This window comes from Cajanus cajan, chromosome 1 (genome assembly GCF_000230855.2).
Source record: "Cajanus cajan strain Asha chromosome 1, NIPB_CcT2T_4, whole genome shotgun sequence".
Taxonomy (NCBI): domain Eukaryota; kingdom Viridiplantae; phylum Streptophyta; class Magnoliopsida; order Fabales; family Fabaceae; genus Cajanus; species Cajanus cajan.
The window spans coordinates 3,383,429-3,403,960 of NC_138517.1; the positions used below are offsets into that span (position 1 = coordinate 3,383,429).

General features: G+C 29.4%; 2 protein-coding genes across 3 annotated transcripts; one reads left to right on the top strand and one right to left on the bottom strand.

Annotated features, from left to right (window-relative positions):
• Window positions 1-672: 672 nt before the first annotated feature.
• On the bottom strand, window positions 673-5,411 carry LOC109796811 (uncharacterized). Of its 2 annotated transcripts, none has more exons than XM_020356621.3 (6): window positions 5,005-5,411; window positions 4,331-4,764; window positions 3,889-4,239; window positions 2,871-3,248; window positions 1,818-2,035; window positions 673-1,612 (listed from the first exon to the last, which is right to left on the bottom strand). In XM_020356621.3, exons 1-6 carry the CDS (start codon window positions 5,148-5,150, stop codon window positions 1,367-1,369), a joined length of 1,773 nt encoding a protein of 590 aa, XP_020212210.1. In that variant the 5' UTR covers window positions 5,151-5,411; the 3' UTR covers window positions 673-1,366. The 2 variants fall into 2 exon arrangements, with proteins under 2 accessions (XP_020212210.1, XP_020212209.1); XM_020356620.3 differs by having other exon boundaries at window positions 3,889-4,242; window positions 5,005-5,409.
• An 8,263-nt stretch (window positions 5,412-13,674) lies between these two features.
• Window positions 13,675-16,119, top strand: LOC109798032 (protein CUP-SHAPED COTYLEDON 1). Its single transcript, XM_020358221.3, has 3 exons — window positions 13,675-13,990; window positions 14,608-14,873; window positions 15,324-16,119. Exons 1-3 carry the CDS (start codon window positions 13,837-13,839, stop codon window positions 15,882-15,884), a joined length of 981 nt encoding a protein of 326 aa, XP_020213810.1. The 5' UTR covers window positions 13,675-13,836; the 3' UTR covers window positions 15,885-16,119.
• The last annotated feature ends 4,413 nt before the right edge of the window (window positions 16,120-20,532 follow it).

Consider the following 20,532-nt stretch of genomic DNA (forward strand, 5'->3'; position numbering starts at 1 on the left):
AACAAAATATGAAAATGTGCGTGGAGTAACTTAATTAATTATTATAGGATCCATTCAAGAAACATTTTACAATAGTTAGGTTTGAGTAAAAGATAACTGAGCCATTTAAAGTAATACGAATATGATTTAATATTATAGAAAATGTGAAAAATCATAAAAATAGTATTTAACAACTTTTTTTTTTTATTACAAAAGTATTTAACAGTATAGTTACTTGATTAATTAGATGGCTTGGGATAAATTAAAAAATTGAAAAAAGTTTGTATATGACAAAAAATAATTAGATATTGTTCGAATAACTTTTCAATAAGTAGTTGTCAAATAATAAAAGAAAATAACCTAAATTATAGTTAAAATTAGCTTATTTTTAAATTAAATAAGTTTTAATTTTAGAGAAGTTAAATGAGACTACTTTTATAAAAGTTGAATTATATTAGTTGATTTTTTTAACTTATAATTTTTTTAATTCATTTTATTACTTTCTTAGTTTTTTTATTAGTAAATATTTATCAAGGATTTTGTCTAAACAAAACCTAACTAAAAGATATATATATATATATATATATATATATATATATATATATATATATATAAATTTTACATTATGAGACATGACTTTTTATAGTGGAGAAAATATGGCAACTAGCCTTCTACGAAAGAAAAAAAAATTCATAACCCACAAGAAAAGATAAATCTGTGATTCAAAATTTTGAAAGTAAAGAAATAATTAATATTACATATCATGGTAATTAAATTGGTAGCCAGCCTTACAAGATGTCCTGGTTCTGGTGCTACTTAATTTGATGGTTGTTGATTTATGCCTTTCTTATATCTTTTTTCTCTTTCACAAAACCAACAAGTGGGGTCCTTTTCTAATATTATTTGGAAAAAAGAAAAAGAATAAAATCACTAAGCCTACCGTTCCTTAATCGTGTGATATACTACTTTTTTTTTTCTCCAAGAGTGCAAGACTACTTTTTATTCAACTGCATGTGCTTCAGTCTTGTTAATTCATTCTTCTTTTGAATCACCTCAAAACCCTAATAGATAAACCCTAAGTAAAAAGCTAAAGCAAACTAAAGCTATTCTTGTCTCTATCTTCATTCCTTGCTTTGTCTCTGGTCTTTCACTTTCAATATTCATCAAATGACATAAGCATTCACTTTACCCAACTTTCCTCTCATTTCAGGCTCCAAAATCCATGCCACCCCACGTTTCACTTTGATTTGTGGGGTCCCCTCCATTTTCTTTGTCCATGCATATATATTTACAATAAAGAAAGTGTGTTATGGATATTCCTTTGGTGCAGCCATGCACATCATCATCATCCAGTCACCAAGCATTATATATAAATCTTTTTTGTGGGTCAATGTGCAGGGAAAAAAAGTGGAGTGGAATCTCTTTGAAGCTTCCGTTCCACCACTCTCACTTTGCTCATCTTTTCTTCACACCAATGCAACTGTTCTTCACTTAACTCACTCATTCTCAAAACCCTTGACACAACTTTTAGGTCTATTAGAGCCATCAAAATCTCCATCTCTTCTTCCCCCTTCAACTTCCTTTTCCTCAAGCATTTGCGGGAACGGCGAAGATCTTTCACTTTCATCTTCTTCTGAAATATTAATGAGGATAAATTAATCATTAATAAAATCAGTAAAAATTTTGTAGCAATACTAGTAAAGACACAAAATGCTTTAGGAAAAAATCAACTATAAGATATAAAATGTATGAAATATGAAATGAATAATGATCTGGATGGCACTTAAGGAAATTGTTAATTTAATAATTTGAGATTGGGAATAATTTAATTTAATTGCCTTTTGATTAACTTTCTTGATAAGGCGGAGAAGTGTTGGATCAACCAAGTGTCTTCGGTTTCTCCTAAAGTATGCTGCAAGAATCTGACATGGTTTCTCTTTATCAGCCTTCAGAAAACTCATGAACGTTCTGATCCCATCTTCCATTATCATAAGAAATGAAGCTGATGATATTTTTGAGTGAATTCCATTATCCTCCTTCTGATCATCATCTGATTCTATAACACACGCAAAAAGAATCTTAATTAGTTAATCATGACGATTCTATACACTGGTACGTGATAAATACAACATAGTTTTGAGTTTCACTTTACAGTAGATCCTAATTATTTATTATAAGTTTTTCAATAACGTTACAATTATAGTTATATAATTGAAAACGCTATTCCAATTGCAACTACAGAGGTAGCTAAAGTTTGTAAAACAAAAATACTATTGTTGAATGCAAATTTAATATAAGATTATTTTTCGGTATTAATTAGTTCGCTGCTTACTAATTTGAACATAGAATTATAATAATTAAAAACTAAATACTAACTATTAAATCATAGTAATAATATACATTTTTAATATTGTAAATACATTGCATAATAAATTGACATAAAATTATGAAAATTCATGTTAAATAAAATTTAAAATTAATATATAAAGATTGTATATATCATATATTCTGAAAGATATATATAAATTATAAATAATAAAATTTTAAATAAACTCATCTATCTATGAATTCATCTTATATGGTAAATTTTTATGAAAAAAAAAATCTATGAGCTAATAATATAAAGAAATTTACATCTTCGATCACAAATATTTATGTAATTAAGGTAATAATATATTTGTTTTTATGTAATTAAGGTAAGAATATTGATTTTTATATTAATTATCTTAAAAGTTATCTCAATATCTTAATTTTTATTGGTTAACAATATTATTATTATTATTTATATATCCATAGTGTATACTTCTTAAACTTTATCTGAAAAACATTTTTAATTGAACAAAAGTTAGAAAAATAAAGAAGTAGTAATTATACATGAATATGATATATACCTCGATATTCTGGTACGAGGAGTAATTTTGGAGCCAAATTCCTAACTCTTGCATAAATCTCAGGTCTCCTACCATGCTCATAAGGTTCATTCTCTACGTATCTCTGCAACAACACTTGAAATTGTTGGAATCTCTGTGCAATGGTGGCAGGACAACCCAAATCAACATCATGGCCACGCGAAGCTCTTTTGGATTGAAAATTCTTGTAGTTCCAATTAAGGGCTTCCCATGTTATGCATATTTGTGCAACATATGCAGCCTCCAGTTCACGATACGGGTTCTCACGCACATCACTTGCTTTTTTATTCCCACTTGAAAACTTGTACACAATACGCTCTGAAATTGACCTCGGAGATACCTTGATGGACCTTAAAGACTCTGAAATCAAGTTGTTTATCACATGTAGTCAGAGCAATCCTCAACTATAATTTAAACTTGTTATAACCGGAAAAATTATTTGAGAAAATAACATTTTAAAATAATTTTGTACTATTATTGATAAATTTGTTAATTTTTATAATAATTATCTTAAAAGTCATATTAATAATATGTTTTTATTGTGTAAATTCTTTTATTTTACATTGATGGTGCATGATATTAAACTTTAAGACTACTTTCTACTAATATAAGTTTTATTTAATGTAGATTAAGTTACCAATGCAGATATTTTATCTCTAATAATACATGCTTTATATTAAGAAAAAATTGGTAGACAGCTTTGGCTGTACACACCTTGAAAGAGAAAAGAAAGAAAAGTAATTGATATGATTGATAAATATGATACATGGAACACCAATGTCCTACTAGACACCTAAAGAGAGAAGGACATAGAAGAAAGATATAAATATGGAGTTTTTTTTTTTGATAAATTTCTTGAAAAATATTTTTAGGAGATAAAAATAAGAAGAGAATCAAAATATATATATATTTTTTTTATAAGTTACGACTATCATATATATATATATATATATATATAGAAAAGTTAAAAATAAGATTTTAAAAAAAGTTAATGTGTTACCAGCTTCATGAAGTTTTTGTGCGCTAATCCTGTCTAGGAATGACATTTCTTCATCATATTTTTGGAAAACTGTGTATGATTCCCACTTGGGGCAACTTCGTCTTGATGAGGAAGAAAAAGGGTCTTCAGTTCCAGAATCTCTGCAATTAATGGAGCTCCTCCAATCAGAGGAGCTCTTAGACGTGGACCCAACAGTGCATGAATCACCATATATTTCTTCATCGTCCTTTTCCTCCACAATGAGTTTCTTAGACTCCAATTGGGTGGGACCAATGACAAAGAATCTCTCATCCCGTGTGAGACTCGCCTCATGCACCTTCTTGTTTTCAGCAAGTCCAATTTCAACATGATCTTCTGCACAAAATAGAGTCAGCAATTCGAGTGTCGCATGTGAATAATGTAACAAACTTTATCCTATGTATGATGTGAATTCTCAAGTTACCGTTGTAGTTTTTGTCACTATGTACTAAGTCGCTTTTGTGGAGGTTCAGGGTGATGGGTGATGTGGGCCTGCTTTCAACTGGAACAGAATTTGGAACAGAATCAGCATCTTCTGTTGGAAATTCCTCTCCCTCTTCTTCGTTTTCAAAGTCTGAAACCAGAGGTGACTTGTGAAAGGACAACGTTTCTGTGGAGTAGTTTTCTTCTGAGTCTTCAACAAGGCTATCCCGGGGGCTTGTGAATTCTTCAGAAGATGAATGAGTCCTCTGAGGCTGCTTCTTGTGCACAAACAAAAGGGTTTCTCCACCACAAATGATGTCAGCTACTAGATGATCTGACTCATTAGAATCATGGACATAGGGGTAATTTTCTTGAATTTCTTCTTCTTCTTCTTCTTCATCATACTCAGAAGACACATATTCATAGTGGTGATCTCTGCAACATGTGAAAAGAAAAGTCTTAAGTCAGAAGTCGAAAGCAACAAGAAATTATTTAGTTAGGATCATTAAATGTTTTATAATTCTGACTAATAAGTATATGATATGTTATTTAAAATTTTCAATTTACTGCATATCATGCAGAAATTAGTTAGAAACTATGGCCAACTAATAAATTATAAGAAGAAACGGTGTGTGAGGGAGAGAAAAAAAGATGGATGAAGAGCAGTGTTAAGACCTTTGGAGTATGGTGAGGCTGGCAATGAAGTTAAAGAACTTGATGAGAAGAAGTGAAGAGGAGAAGAGGAAGAGGAAGAGAAGATGGAAGGAGCTAGAGGCATTGTAGAAGAGTCTAACAAGGGCTTCTTCTTTGGAACATGGCATTTTCTGTGGTTTTGCTCAAAGGACTCCTCCACTAAGCAAAGCAACTCCTAAAAAAAAAGTGGACTTGGTTGCTTTCGTAGAATATTAACATCTATCATTCTCTGTCAACATGGAACAAAAATATAAAATTACTGACAAATCTCTAGTATATTCCCAAATGGGTTTTAGTTTTTACCCTCGCCATGATCTGATTGTAAGATGCAAACACAAGGGCAAATCTGTCATGTAGCACTCAATCAATGTTTCTAAGATTGGACAGTTGTGGCTTCTCTCTTACAATAGGATCCGTTGGCCTTCTAGATCTAGGTATATATATTGGGACTTGGGATTATGCTTTTTTATATCTAGTTAGGATATTGAAGGACATTCTCATCAACCACATGTATAATAAGTTAATAACAAATTTTAGAATTCGGTCGTTGGTTTCTTTATTTTTTTCAAATGATTTTGCTAATCATGGCCTTAGACAATGGTTAAAGAATTTATAGTTTAGATTTTTTATTATTATTACAAATTATATGATTATGTTGATAATATTATATTAATTTTACATTTTATAATAATTATTTTGTTTTTAATATCGTTCTCCACCGGTCAAAGAGTGTGTGGAATAGGAGTTGAAACTTTTTAAAGGAGTCTTTAAGGGATCCTTCGAGATAAGTTCAGATGTGGTAAGGTCTTCAATATGTTTAAGTCATTGATCTTCTTGAGAGGTGATGAGAGTAAACAAGAAATTTAGAGTAAACGTATAAATTGTGTTCTACTACATGTTTATATAGTAAAGTAACTTCTTTGAAGCTAGAGTGAAGTTAACTGCGAACGTGCACAAGGGAGGGATAGACCCATACAGGCCCCTGCAATTCTTGAACCTTCATTGAGAAATATTTCTATACATGATGCAATGATTCTGTTTTCATACAATTTTAAAAGAATTTTTCAGATTTTTTTATTATTAAAAAAGCCTTTTATTTTAATAAAAGAAACTCAAGTTCTTTTAAAATTGTATTCAAATAGATTCAATGTAAATGTATTACATTACTGATGTTGGAAGAATAAGGATGATTATTGGCTTTTTTTCTTATATTTGAATTGGGATAGTTAAAAATTAAAAATAAATTTCCATATCATTTAGATAAAGTAGAAAATATAAGTTTATATGTCTTTTTGAAATGAGACTTTTTGGGAGATAATCAAAATAAAATTAAGAAGAAAAAAGTGGTAACAAGATCGACTATAAATTTAATGACTTCTACAAGTGGGTTCATATATGTTATAATAAATTCAATGACTTCTAATGTAAACATGTATATAGATATGTCCCTTAGTGCACCCTAACATATATATTTGTTAATTAACATTTTTGATATGTGAATTTGGGTCAAATAAGTTAATTTAGACCTGACCCATTACGTAGATTTACATGTTTAGGGTTTAGGGTTTAGGGTTTACATCAAACTCCTTAATTGTTTTTTTAACATTAATGCTTTACTTGAATTTAGAGTGAAATAAAGATAAATAAATAAAAATGAATGAAAATAAAAATAAAAAGGGAATGAAGTGAAAAATGTATTATTTGAATAAATAGAAATAAGAAGAAAAAAAAAAAGAGAACTAGGAGAATTTTTCTCAACTTATTTAAATCAGTAGAAAAAAGAGTAACAAAATATTCTAATTTTTTTTATATGAATTAAAAATTAAATTAACTTAAAAATTATTAAATTTTTACTATAATAGTTTTTAATACAACTTTTTATTTTATTTTTATTTAGTATAAAATATGTTTATTTTTAAATATTTAAAACTCAAAAAAAAAAATGCGACATCTTCTCTTTCATTTCATGGTTATATACGTAAAAGTTTCATGGCTTATGAGGAGAGAATATTTTTGTACTAGGTTTCAAAAATTTAATTACTCTTTTAATAGTTAGTAAAACTATTTTTCAAATTTAAGTGCATTATCATTTCATGCCTCGTCTTCTTTCATAATTAAATAACCTAATTGGTCTGAGATGAGATTTTAGCTCATTGATATACTTGTAGAAGCTTTTCTCTTTTGTTTATTAAACCGTGTCTTAGTAATTGGTAAATTTGGTCCATTTGGACTTTGGAGCATAGTTTTTTTCTTATTACAAGGAAAAGGAAAAGGAAAAATAAGGGAATCATTTCTACTATACTTTTCATTGAAAGCACGTAAATTTTGTTTTATAGTGCGGATATAACACACAAAACCCAAGTTTGCAATAGGGTCCTTTTATTTTTCCCTATATAAACATATGTGAAATCACATAAGAAACAAATGCAAAAAAGAAGAGACCAAAACCAAACCATGCACAAAAGGTTGACAGGTATGAACCTCACTTTATGGAAAGAATGATATATTATTTTTTCAGAAAAAAAGTTGAATTCATAACATAATTTTTAATCAAATTATTATTGTATATTCAGCATGCTTATATAAAATGTATTAAATGCTTTTTCCACTAAACTAAAATATATTAAAGTTTTTGTCTGCCAAATTAAAATGTATTAAAGGTTTTTTGGCTCTGCCCCTAAAATTGATAATTGCAAATACTTTTAGCAACCCCCATAATTGATCTTTGTTTTCAACTTGCTACTAATTAATATTGCAGATATATAGCAGTGCAGATGTTGTCTTCAAGAGTTTTCTTTTTTCTTTTTTCTTCAATTTATTATTATTATTATTATTATTATTAAATTTAAATATTTTTTATTAGTCTCTCATATATTAATAGATTTGTTTTTATCTCTTAATTTTAAAATTACTTTTTGTAGCCCTTATAATTTTTATAAAAGCCTTCTAGAACATCATATCAAATTCAATTAATATTATACATCAGACTTAATTTATCTTTGTCAATATAAGTTGTATGCAGCCATGAACAATTAAAACAATTTTTTAATTACATAGACTAATTTTTTTATATTAAAGAGATAATAACAAACTTAAACTAATTAAAACATCTTTAATTAAGTCTTATTATTATTTTTTGATTTCTTTTATCTTTATGTAGTTTTGCCAACTTGTTAGTTGTTCATCACAACTTTGTTTATTACTTTTAAAATGAAAAGTAGGGGTCACTTGTATATTTGACCAAACCCCTTTAACATCCCCACACCGATCCAATCATTAGGAATTTAAACTATGTTTAGAAAGAACATAAAAAGAAAATAATGCACATAAGAGAAAAATAATTGATCGGTTTCAATCATTTGTTAGAGAAGCAAACGAAGTTAATCTTTGTGAGCGAAAGCCTCAGATACACATGGTAGTTGAAAAATTATTTGTTTTAAATGTTTACTAGACATCGTGCCTCTTTTCATCTTTTTGTTGTTAACAATCAGATGGTATTTAATTGCATTTCATTAATCATAATCGATATATATATATATTACAGCAATAATCGTTAATGTTAAACATCTCAGGTAGTAAAATTAAAATAGTCAAAAATTGTGATATGTGACAGATATTATATAGTGATATAATATGTCATTAAAAATTATTTTTATTTACACAATAAATATAATATATTGGTATATTTATAAAAGGTGTGAATTTAAGCTATAATAACATATATGTTATTAAATCTCATTCAAAATCAACATTAAATTTGTGCGTAACTATATTTTAAATAAATATATATATATCTACATATATTATATTTATAGAGACATTTTTTGTATGTCATTCTTGTAACGAGTATATATAGATGGAAGAAAATACCATCTTATACATTAATTTTTAAGACTGAATTAAATTTAAAATATAATTTAACATTCTACTTGATAAGTATAATTAATGATTTAATGTCATCCTAACATGTTAAGCTAGTCAATCAATATATAGTGGTTAGATACTATACTCACGTATTGTAAGAGTTATTTATTTAACAAAAAAAATTATGTTCAATTTTTATTGTGTGTGATAATTAGTTAAACATAAATTATTGTGAATGAGATTAGTTTTTTATTTTAATGAATTAGGAAATATTGAAAAAAGAAAATACAGTCACGTCACACCTCACATCATTAACATTGATAAATCAATCGAGCTGATCTTAAGTGAAATATTTTGCCTTAAAGTTGGAAACATGGGCAACTGAGATATAATACATCCACAATCTTTATCTATGTATAGAAATTAAAGTGTAGTACCTACAATTAAGGTCGTTCATTGGATCGTGTTACATACAGTTAGGCAGTGCCATTTTTTTTTGTAGGAGAAAGTGGCCAAACCTAAAAGTTAAATCTCAAATTGGGCCAACCAGACTCAATAAACCATGCTTAGGCCCAGCATAGTTTATTGTGTTTCATTTTACTTCCATTACAACTTTTTATTTTTTTATTTACAGTAAAAAAGAAAAACCATTGTAAATTATTATTATTTTTTGTTAAAAATATAGATAACGATTTGACAATGATTTTTCAAGGGTCTTTTAAGTGGCCACAAATAATGGTTTTTCTAATTATATTGTGACTATATTTAATTAAAATTATTGTTACCAAAAGTATGAGATCAATTAATAACACTTTTTGAGACCACACTGCAACAATGTATGATGAATGTTTATGTCATGGTTTTATAAATGTTAATTTGAAATGTATAAACAACTTTTATTCAATTATTGTGAAAAAAGAAGGTAACATTTTATTTTAACTTTTGCTCAAATTGTCGGTTGGTTTAGTAAAATGAAATGTTAATCACTAATTAAGTTATGCTTTATGTGAAGATAAAACTCGTTTCATGAGGAATAATACATGGATGTGTATTGTTTACTAAGTCATGCTTGTTATTTAGTCATAATTCTTATTATATTGATTATTTTCTTACATCATATTTCATAATCATGAATAATTAATGGTAGATCTATATAAAATTTGAGACTTGACTTTAAGAATAATATATATATGTTATTGAATTATATTTTTTTCTTTTTTAAATTGGGTATTACTTGTACTTGTATTTGTATTTAGTCAAATCAAATATTACAAATCAAATATTTTTTTATAAAAAAATGAGACTAGTTCAGTCATTATCTATGAGTACAAACTTATTTGTTTTCCTTACCTCTATCTTATTATATAAAACTCTTTTCACTTTTTTTTTTTCTTCTTGTTTTCACTTAAGACAATCTTTTTATACAAAAGATAATAAATGTTTAAAATTAATTGGATAAAAAATTTTCTCTCTCTTATTAAGATTAATTGGAAAAGATAAATAAACACATATCTTTTTTCCTAATATTAATTAATTAAGTGAAAAATAATTAAATGAAAAGTAAGAAAGTTAATTTTGAAAAAGTAACTTAAATTATTGATAAATTTAATTTATAAAAAATACTATATGTATCTTCTTGAGTTATGGTATATACTTGAAAAATATTTCATTTATAAAAATATAATTTTCTTTCTGTTTCGTATGACAAATTATTATCCAATAGTTTATTTTACACTAATTATTATCCAATAGTTATAAAATTATGCTTCTATTATTAATTTGAGAACAAGTTTCATTGTAATTTATGGTAAATAAATAGGTAAAATAAAGTTCCCATTGTTATAAAATTAAAGTTGATGTCCGCTTGTTTTTGAAAATATCTTTTAATAATTGTAAATTAGAAATATAAAATTACTCTCACTAATTGAACTTTTTTTTTCTATAAACATAATTTACACAATATTTTAAAATTAATAATCAATGACTAATCTATTTTTATAAAGTGTGATTTTTACCGATCAAATATTAAAAGATGACGAAAATCGATTTTGAGAGTACGTACCATCTTTAATAATGGTTACTTGTTCTTTACAAAACTATTTTTATTATACTTTAAGAATAAATTATTTTACAATTCAAGAAATTGTCAACAATTAAATAAATCATTACACATTCTATGTTTTAGGAATGACTTTACAATTACTCACAAATAAATTATTAATAAATATAAAAACTTTCCTTTTATGATGTTTTAGAAACAATTTTATAACCATTGACAATAAAAGATATCTACACTATAAAAATCAGTACTTATTATATTTTTTCAAGAACTCTTTTTAATCAGAACAAAAATGTAATCACCTAATAATTAAATTAATATAAATTTTTACTATTTCTCTTCCCTAACGCACTCTAGGTGTAGTTGGGTGGGTGAGGGTGCTCATCTTATTAGTTGTACATTAAACATGGTTTTGAGTTTAGATGGTTCTTTAAGAGCCGGGATTGGCTATATAGAAAACTATGTAACAAGTGCTTCAAACAATGTTTGGCCTCCAAAGGTGTTCCATTGATATCCTTTACCAGTATTTACATGTTTCTTTAATATATACTCCTTTATAGATTAGCACATGGCTAAACATAATGCAGTTTTGTTTATAATCAGAAAAGACAAGGTTGTCTATTTTCTACCTTTATGTAAAAAAATTCTTTACACTGGTCAGATGTTTGCCTAGACTGTAGAATATATTTAGGACTGTAGAATTTATTTATAAGCACTGAAACATGAGTCGCAATCAAATAATTAAATCGAGTTATGACATGCACTCTCACTTTGGTAAATAAAATGATATAAAACAAAATCCAAAATGAAGCACATTTAATTTGATGAATTTTTCAGGTAAAAAAGTACAATTATTAAGCCGGTGGAAGAAAGATTTTATTATAGTTTAATCGTTAATTTGGACTTCGAAAGAGAGAGTGTGTGTGTTTGAAAACTTGAATGAAGACAAAAAGATAGAAGAAAGAGACAAATAGAAGGAGAATATTAGAAGTCTTGTTCAATGTTTAGGTTGGAAAGAAAGAAGGGATTTGGCAAATGAAATGAGACGAAAGGACAGATGGAAAATTTCTGATTAGTTTCAGCTTGAAGCTACCCGTAATTTGATCTTTGGTTTTTTGACTTTGTGGTTTATATTTCAGTTCCCAAATAGCCAAATTAAAAAGGCTATTATTGTTAGGAGTTAGCTTAAAGGGTATGGAAACATGAAAGCGTGCTTCTAGAAACCCTAGTGTGCATTAAGTAGAAATCACAAAATTCTGGTTAGGATTGACATTTATGGGACACAATAATTAAATATTAACACATGAAATTAAGGTCTAAGGCTTACTTATGGCCAGTTTATTTAGGTTTTAAGAAAAAGGGATTTTGCTTATAATAAGTGATCTAAAAAAAACTGATTTATTTTTAAGAAACTCTTATATATATAAAGTTGATTTGTGCTTTGATTAAAATCATAAAATATGTATTTTGTTTTTAAAATTTCATCTCTCTACTACTAGTTGCTTCTAAAAAAACCGTTTTATAGTTCTGATCATTAAAAAGAATTTAAAATTTTAATAAATATTCTTTTTTCTTTAAAAAAAAAAGTATTTATTTTTAGAATTTTTTTTTGAATAAATGGCTCTCTATATTCACAGTCTTATGGGTTGGTGACCATTTTAACCACTCGGTAATATTAGTCACCACGTGCACGTCTGCACCAAAAAAATAAAAAGGTACGAACCTTGTTTATATATGAAAAGTAAAATAAAATTTATCCTAGGTTGTGCCAACATTTTTACTTAGTCTTTTTGCTGAATTTATCTCTTTGGGATTTCTGTATATATGCTTCCCTTAATATTAACTACTGCTATTTAAATTTTGGTGAAGCATATAATTCACATATTTATTATGAATTTGCGACATGTAATCTACACACTGGCAATTAAGAAAATTAAACAGCCTTGGCAAACATCTGATGAGTTAAATTACAAGATCATATGTATATATATTATATTTGTAATTTTCCATACACTATGAGAGATAGATATATGACGGTGTGAGTGTCGACAACATACAAGTGTGAATAATTAAAAATTAATTAAAGAGAATATGGCTATGATAAGTCCATGTTCCCATTGGACTAGCGTGAAAGGTTTTTGTGGTGGGTAGAAATGGGTGAGGTGGTTGGACAGGATCATAGAAAATATGGAAATTAATATATCTCAAATATGGTGTAACAGAGACTCTACCCCCCTCGTGCACAAATAACTTAACATAGTCTTCCTAATTAATTTCGAAAAATATAATCTATTTTCACATCACATATCGAATATGACACATAACACACCACATTGATACAGTCAAAGTCGCAGCTATTATTCTTGGTTTGTTCAGTAAATATACGAAAATGCAAGCAACAATTTGAAAAATCTAAACCTTTCATTGTCGAACCTTATTAACAATTAAAAAGAAGTACGTGTTTACATATTGGATATCATATTAATCAAAGGGTTAGTTTTATATTTAACAAAAATATAAAGACTAACATGTAGTTGATAAGAGTGAAACTAGGTTTGGATTATTTTATTAAGGTATTAATTCTTGTGAATGAAAAACATGTAATTAAAGTTAAGATTTTATTAAAGATGGTGAATCAATCAAAGTTAATTCTTTAGGATTTTATTTTTATTTTTATGAAATGCTTATTATTGAAGGGTGAGCTATAAAACCATAAAGTGAAGAGGCCTTTAAAAGCTCATCTTGGTGATGTTATTGAGCTTACTTTGAGGGTCACTCATTGGTGTACTTGTTATATTTGTGGTGCCCCTCTTCACTTTTTGGTAAACCAAACTTCTTCAATTCAAGGGGGCATCAAAAGCTGCTGCAGGTTGGTTTCATCAATCTATCTGATGGAGGAAAATCTGCCTCCTGGTTTTAGGTTCCATCCTACAGACGAAGAGCTCATCACATGCTATCTTACAAGGAAGGTTTCTGATTCCAGCTTCACATCCAAAGCTATAGCAGTTGTTGATTTCAATAAGTCTGAACCTTGGGACCTCCCAGGTATAGTTTAAGAGTGTTCTTTTTTCTTCAACGTTATTTATCATCATCATATATACCTTCGGTTTTTTGTTGTCATGGTTGCATGATTATTAACTTGCAAGCTTATGTTATGTTCTTTATTTGCCTCAAACTTCTGGCATATTGATTCTTTCAGAAGAACTATAATGTAACTTATTATTGAAAGACTAGTAATATTCATTTTCTGATACATATATAAAACTTTAGGAGTTAAGATTATATGATTCTTTGTCTTAATAATTTTTCACTTCTTATCCCAGAAGCTTAAGTTTCTCAACTGATACATATATATAAAACTTATATCCATTTTGGAGTCTGCGATTGATCATTTTAGAGCCTTTTCAATTTCATCAACCAAGCAAATTATATTAATCAACAAAGTCTTTGTTGCTTTCTTTTCGTAATTGATGTTTGACCCATTCTACTTCTGCTGCGTGGTTTACAACCGATGCACATAATAAACTATAATATTCTAGTGCATAACTAATTCGGAAATATATATTTGGACCAAAAAAAATCAAAATTGAAAATATATTGGAAAAAAAAATCAATTAAATAATGATCATATATGATTGACGTGTTTGTGTGTGTGGTAACAGGCAAGGCCTCGATGGGGGAGAAAGAGTGGTACTTCTTCAGCTTAAGAGATCGAAAGTATCCAACCGGACTTCGAACAAACCGAGCCACTGAATCAGGGTACTGGAAAACCACAGGGAAAGACAAGGAAATTTTTCGTGCTGGGGTTTTGGTAGGAATGAAGAAAACCCTAGTCTTTTACAGGGGTAGAGCTCCAAGGGGTGAGAAAAGCAATTGGGTCATGCATGAATATAGACTAGAAAACAAGCACCACTTTAGACCATCCAAGGTTAGCAAGTTATTTCATGCATCACATTTGACAAATATTTTAAACATATATATTATTCTTTTTCACACTTTGTCGGGATATATTTCAACTTAATTAATAATTTTGAATTTGAATCTTAAGTATATATTTATGTTAAATACTTAAAAAGAAAATTTTATTATTTAAAATAATTGTATTTGACTTAAACATAATTATCTTCCATAAAAAAAATATATGTGATTTATATAAATTTTTTTATATATAATTCTAATTCTTATTCATAATTAATCATATGTAAATAGTAAATACTTAACTTATCAATATGTGGTATTAGCATAATAAACTTGGATACATTTGATTTATACAATAATATCTCTAGTATATGTATGTTAATTTATGTGTCCATCAAATGTTTATTAGGTTTTGTGATTTGAGAATTAACATGCATTTTGTTGATGTTTGCTTTTGTAGGATGAATGGGTGGTTTGCAGGGTTTTCCAAAAGAGCTTACAAGTGAAAAAACCACAACAAATTACACCCTCCTCCCAACCAGAGTCCCCATGTGACACAACCTCAATGGTCAATGAATTTGGTGATGTTGAGTTTACCAATCTAAATAACATTGCAAATTCATCATGTGGACTCAACAACATTTCAGAACAAACTTTCAATGCTGATATCAGCAATAATAGTGTTAACAGAAACATGAACTTGACCATGAATTGGCCAGTTGCAAGCGAGGTTCCCTCTCTTCCATCTCTCACATGGCCCTCAGGGTTGATAAATCCAAGTATTTCTGTGAATTCTTTGCTTCTCAAGGCACTGCAACTTAGGAGTTATCAACAAAGAGAAGCTGTAGCAGCGGTAGCCACAAATCATTTTGCATCAGCAGCATCATATATGCCTCATGGAGGTTCCCATGTTGGAACTGATCTAACTTCAAATTTCACTGCCTCTTCTTCTAGAGTTTTAGAATGTATGCCACAGCAGCAACAACAGGAGCAACCATTCCATTTGGACTCCATTTGGTGAATCTGTTTAAATCATGAAGCTAACATTGTGTAAACATCAACCCTCCAACTGCAACAACTCCTATGAATAAAATGGTTACCATTTCCAAAGTAAATATTGGGATTTGGGACTTTGTAAAATTGTCATTTTCGTGCTAAACTAAACTCAAATGTTGATGTTGTAAACATTCATCGTCAAATGTTGTATTTGGGTGCCAAAATAGGCAACTTTTAAATCACTAGCTAGTATTGTTAAAGTCCTTTGCTGTTCTGTCATTAGCAGGAAAATTCCTCAATCGTCCTAGGTTTCATGTGTTGTAGTATTAAGTTAGACAAAAAAAAAAAAAAAAAAAAAAAAAAAAAAGTAACTTAATATTTACTATTTAATTTAAATAAATTTGAAGGAACCATTTGTATATATGTTATGTGTTTTACATTCCCCGTTATTAGCATGAGTAATTATTATTTAAACTGATGTAGAAATATATTTTAAAAAAAAAAAAATTGTGGTGGCAGCGTCGCTTCCTCGCACGGCGCTCGCCAGCTTCTCGCAACCTAACTGTAATCATATTGAAATTTTTTTTTACTTTAAAGTATGAAAATAGTTAAACACATACACACAGTTCATTTCGTGTTTTATATATATGCATGAAATTTCATGTATTTACAAGTTGTAATAAAAAAACAAAAATGTACAAGTCATATTCAGTGTTCCCAACTTTGTTAAATAAACGATTAGAAGAGTTATTACCAAGTAGTTATGTACAATCAGGCCCGTCTCCAATAAGTTTTAGGTCTAAAATAAATTTTTTTATTTATGTTTTACTTTTATTTAATTAAATAATTTTTTTTATTATTTTAATTAATTAAATTGTTAATTAAATATTAATAATTAAGAAGTTTCAATATCTAATGATAACCAATTCAATCACTATTTTGTAATGTACTTTATAAACATATATTGCATAAATTTAATAAATTAATTTTTTAATATATTTAATACTTCTAGTGGAACACCAATTTGTTTTGTTAGTAATTTCTAAAAATTTTAAATTAGAGAAAAAATTTGTGATCACTAATATAAAATTAAGATAATATTTTTTTTCAAAATCTTATTTATTGAAATTCAAATAATTTTCTTAAAGTGATTTCATATTTTAAAATATTTTATAATATGGTGTGAATATAATAAAATAAATTAATTTAACATATTTATAAAAATAAATAAAATTATAAAATATTTTTTTAGAAGAATCAAATTAACATGATATTCTTACAATTTTATCACAATTATTTTTATTAATTTTTTTATAGAAATTAATTCTTATATTCATTTTGATACCATTTTTTTTATTGAAATTCAAAATAAATGTAAAATAAAATTTAAATTATAATAAAATTTGACAAATTAATAATTTTATATATATTATAATATTTATGTGCGTATATATAAATTTTAAATAATTATGCATTTATTAGTTAATTATAATATAATAAAATATATTGCATAATCATTTGCATTATTAAAATTATTATTTTAAATAATAAAAAAAATTGATCGGGGCCCAAGGCAATGGCCTTTCCTTAGCCACGGCCCTGTGTACAATTGAGAACCAAGTTTAATGAAAAAAAAATATACCAATATATACCATTAAATTCAAAATCAATTACTTGTTAAAATCATTAGATTAAATAATTAAATTGATTTATAAGGATAAAAAGTAATTCTTTTTTCAAGTAATTCTTATAGCAATCTAATTCCTAACTCCTCTATACTATAAATTCCCAAGAATGGTTGATGTCCTTTGTTGAGTTTTTCATTGACATTAGTTTCTGTCTTTGTTATAAATCATTTTTGTTCTATCAACGGATTCAAACACGACAAGTATACCGGCCGTTCAAGTAGTAAATTTAAATCGTATCCACGGGAATTAATAGATAAAATAAGCATTTAATGACTATTTGTGACTAAAGAATAATTTCAATTTTTCATAAGTTGTCATGCAATTCAAATAAAGGTTATGACTATTAGAATGTTAAAACCAATAAAACTATTTGTATGGGTGTGTGGAAGATATAGAAATGGTACTGTGATTTTGTAAAATTGTGGGGTCAGGTATCACCAAACTTCACACTGATGAATCTTTGTTCTCTTGTTACATTCATTGCCTAGTCAACCCATAAGTTTACTCAAACCTAATCCATTATAGCAAGAGCCTAGGTGCAGATAGTGAATATCAATTCCTTGAGTATCCAATACCTACACCCGCATTACGGATTAGGGTTTAAGACTACTAATGGGTCAAGCTCCATTCCTAGATACATTTTTCACTAGGTATTTGTTTCAGAGCTAGTTCAAAAGGCTATTTTCTAATACCCAATGGACTCTATATCAAGCAAAGGAGGATCAATCCAAAGCAAGCATTAAGAATAAAAATATAACACAACAATGAATGAACACTACTACAAAAACACTGTTCTACATCGGTTCTGGAAGCTAATTTACATCGGTTATAAAACTGATGTAGAACAAACCGATGTAGATTTGCGTTCAAATCTACATCGGTTGTCAGAAAACCGATGTAGATGTAGATGTGAATTTAAAAAAAAATTAATTATTTTTTTAGACCACCGTTACCACCACCACCACCAAACCCCACCGCCACCACCACGACCAAACCCCACCACCACCACCACGACCAAACCCCACCACCACCCCCACGACCAAACCCCACCGCCACCACCACGACCACCGTTACCACCACCACCACCACCGAACTTCCCTCCTTCAACACCGCAATCCCTAGCCAAATGCCCAACCTCCCCGCACCGAAAACAACCCCCACCACTGCCCGCTCCGCTGCCGCTGCCTCCCTTCGCGGTGGCGCAATCCCTCGCCATGTGTCCAAATCTGCCACACCTCAAGCAAGATCCGCTCGCTCCACCACCTCCGCGGCCGCCGCCAACGTTCCCTCCGTGCACGCAATCCCTCGCGAGGTGACTAAACCCCACCACCCCCCACGACCAAACCCCACCGCCACCACCACCACCGAACCTCCCTCCTTCAACACTACAATCCCTGCCAAATGCCCAACCTCCCTGCACCGAAAACAACCCCCACCACCGCCCGCTCCGCCGCCGCTGCCTCCCTTCGCGGTGGCGCAATCCCTCTCCATGTGTCCAAATCCGCCACACCTCAAGCAAGATCCGCTCGCTCCACCACCTCCGCCGCCGCCGCCAGCGTTCCCTCCGCGCACGCAATCCCTCGCGAGGTGACCAAACCCGCCTCTTCAAGGAATCTTCAAAGAATGGACTGACGAGGGAACTCTCCGTTGAAGATGCTAAGTTTGGGAGATGAATATTGAGGTTGTGGGGTTTTGAGTTTGAGTGATGTCGAGGTTCAGTGTTGCGGGAGAATGTACAAGTTCAACGTGAATACTACATCCTTTAATTAGAAACCGACGTAGAATATTGAACATTTACATCGGTCGCCTTTAAAACCGATGTAAATATCCCAACCTTTTACATTTAATTACGAAAGTGCCACCGCGTTTATTTTTTACATCGATTTTCATATAACCGATGTAAAATTGCCGACGTAGAATAATAATTTTCTAGTAGTGGAAACAACATATATATCGTTAATAAAGTGAAGATTACAAGAGAGTTTCGTTGGTTACATCTAACCTCACAAAATAATGGGTAGAACAGCTCAAAACAATGAAGGTAAAACAAAAAGAGATGGAAGAATCAAAGGAAAGACCCACACACGAACGGTCCCAAGCACTGGGAATCCCTTCCACAACTCCTAGAAGTCACCTAATGTGTGAATGAGGTAGAAAATCCTTGAAGCTTTGCTCAAATACGAACTGATCAAGTCAGGATAGGGTTTACATGCCCGGCGCATGGTCTACCAGAGGGGTAATTACTCTCTATCTCGAAGCACGCCCGGCGCAGATACTCCTGCACTCGGTGTAATGTCTTCCAGAGAGTTTTGAGTGCTCTCTGTTTTGAATCACGCCCGACGCGGATAGTCTTGCACCCGGCGCAATGCTAAAGTGTAGAGGTGATGCACTCTGTGTTTCTCAAGCCCGGTGCGGGTAGTCTGCGCCCGACACAATGATGCTTCTCCTGCTCCTTAGCTCTTTTAATTTTCAATCAAATGGGTCTTCAACCTCAACTCTTTGACTCAATACCTGCACAAAAAATGAGATGTATCAGGGTATTGTTAGATGAGTTTTGGGTTAGCCATATCTGCACAAAAATTGAATCAAAAAGAGAATAATTATATTGCAAGAGTGCATGGGATGAGTGGATTTGTTCAATAATTCCTATCTAAACATATGTATAAATGAGACTTAACATCCTTTTAAAAAAAAATAATTGAAAACTGATTGATACTCCATTTCATCAATTAAAATTAAAATAAATGTATAAAATATTTTTATGATTATTCATCTGTTTGAATTAATGAAACAAAGTATCAAATGATTTTCAAATTTAATAATTGAATTATTGAAATCTAATATAGAACATGAGTTATTAAGTAAAGTATACTTGGAGTAAATGAATCATATATATATGTACATATATATATATATATATATATATATATATATATATATATTATAAGCTTAAATATATTTTTAGTCTTTGCAATTTTTAAAAAA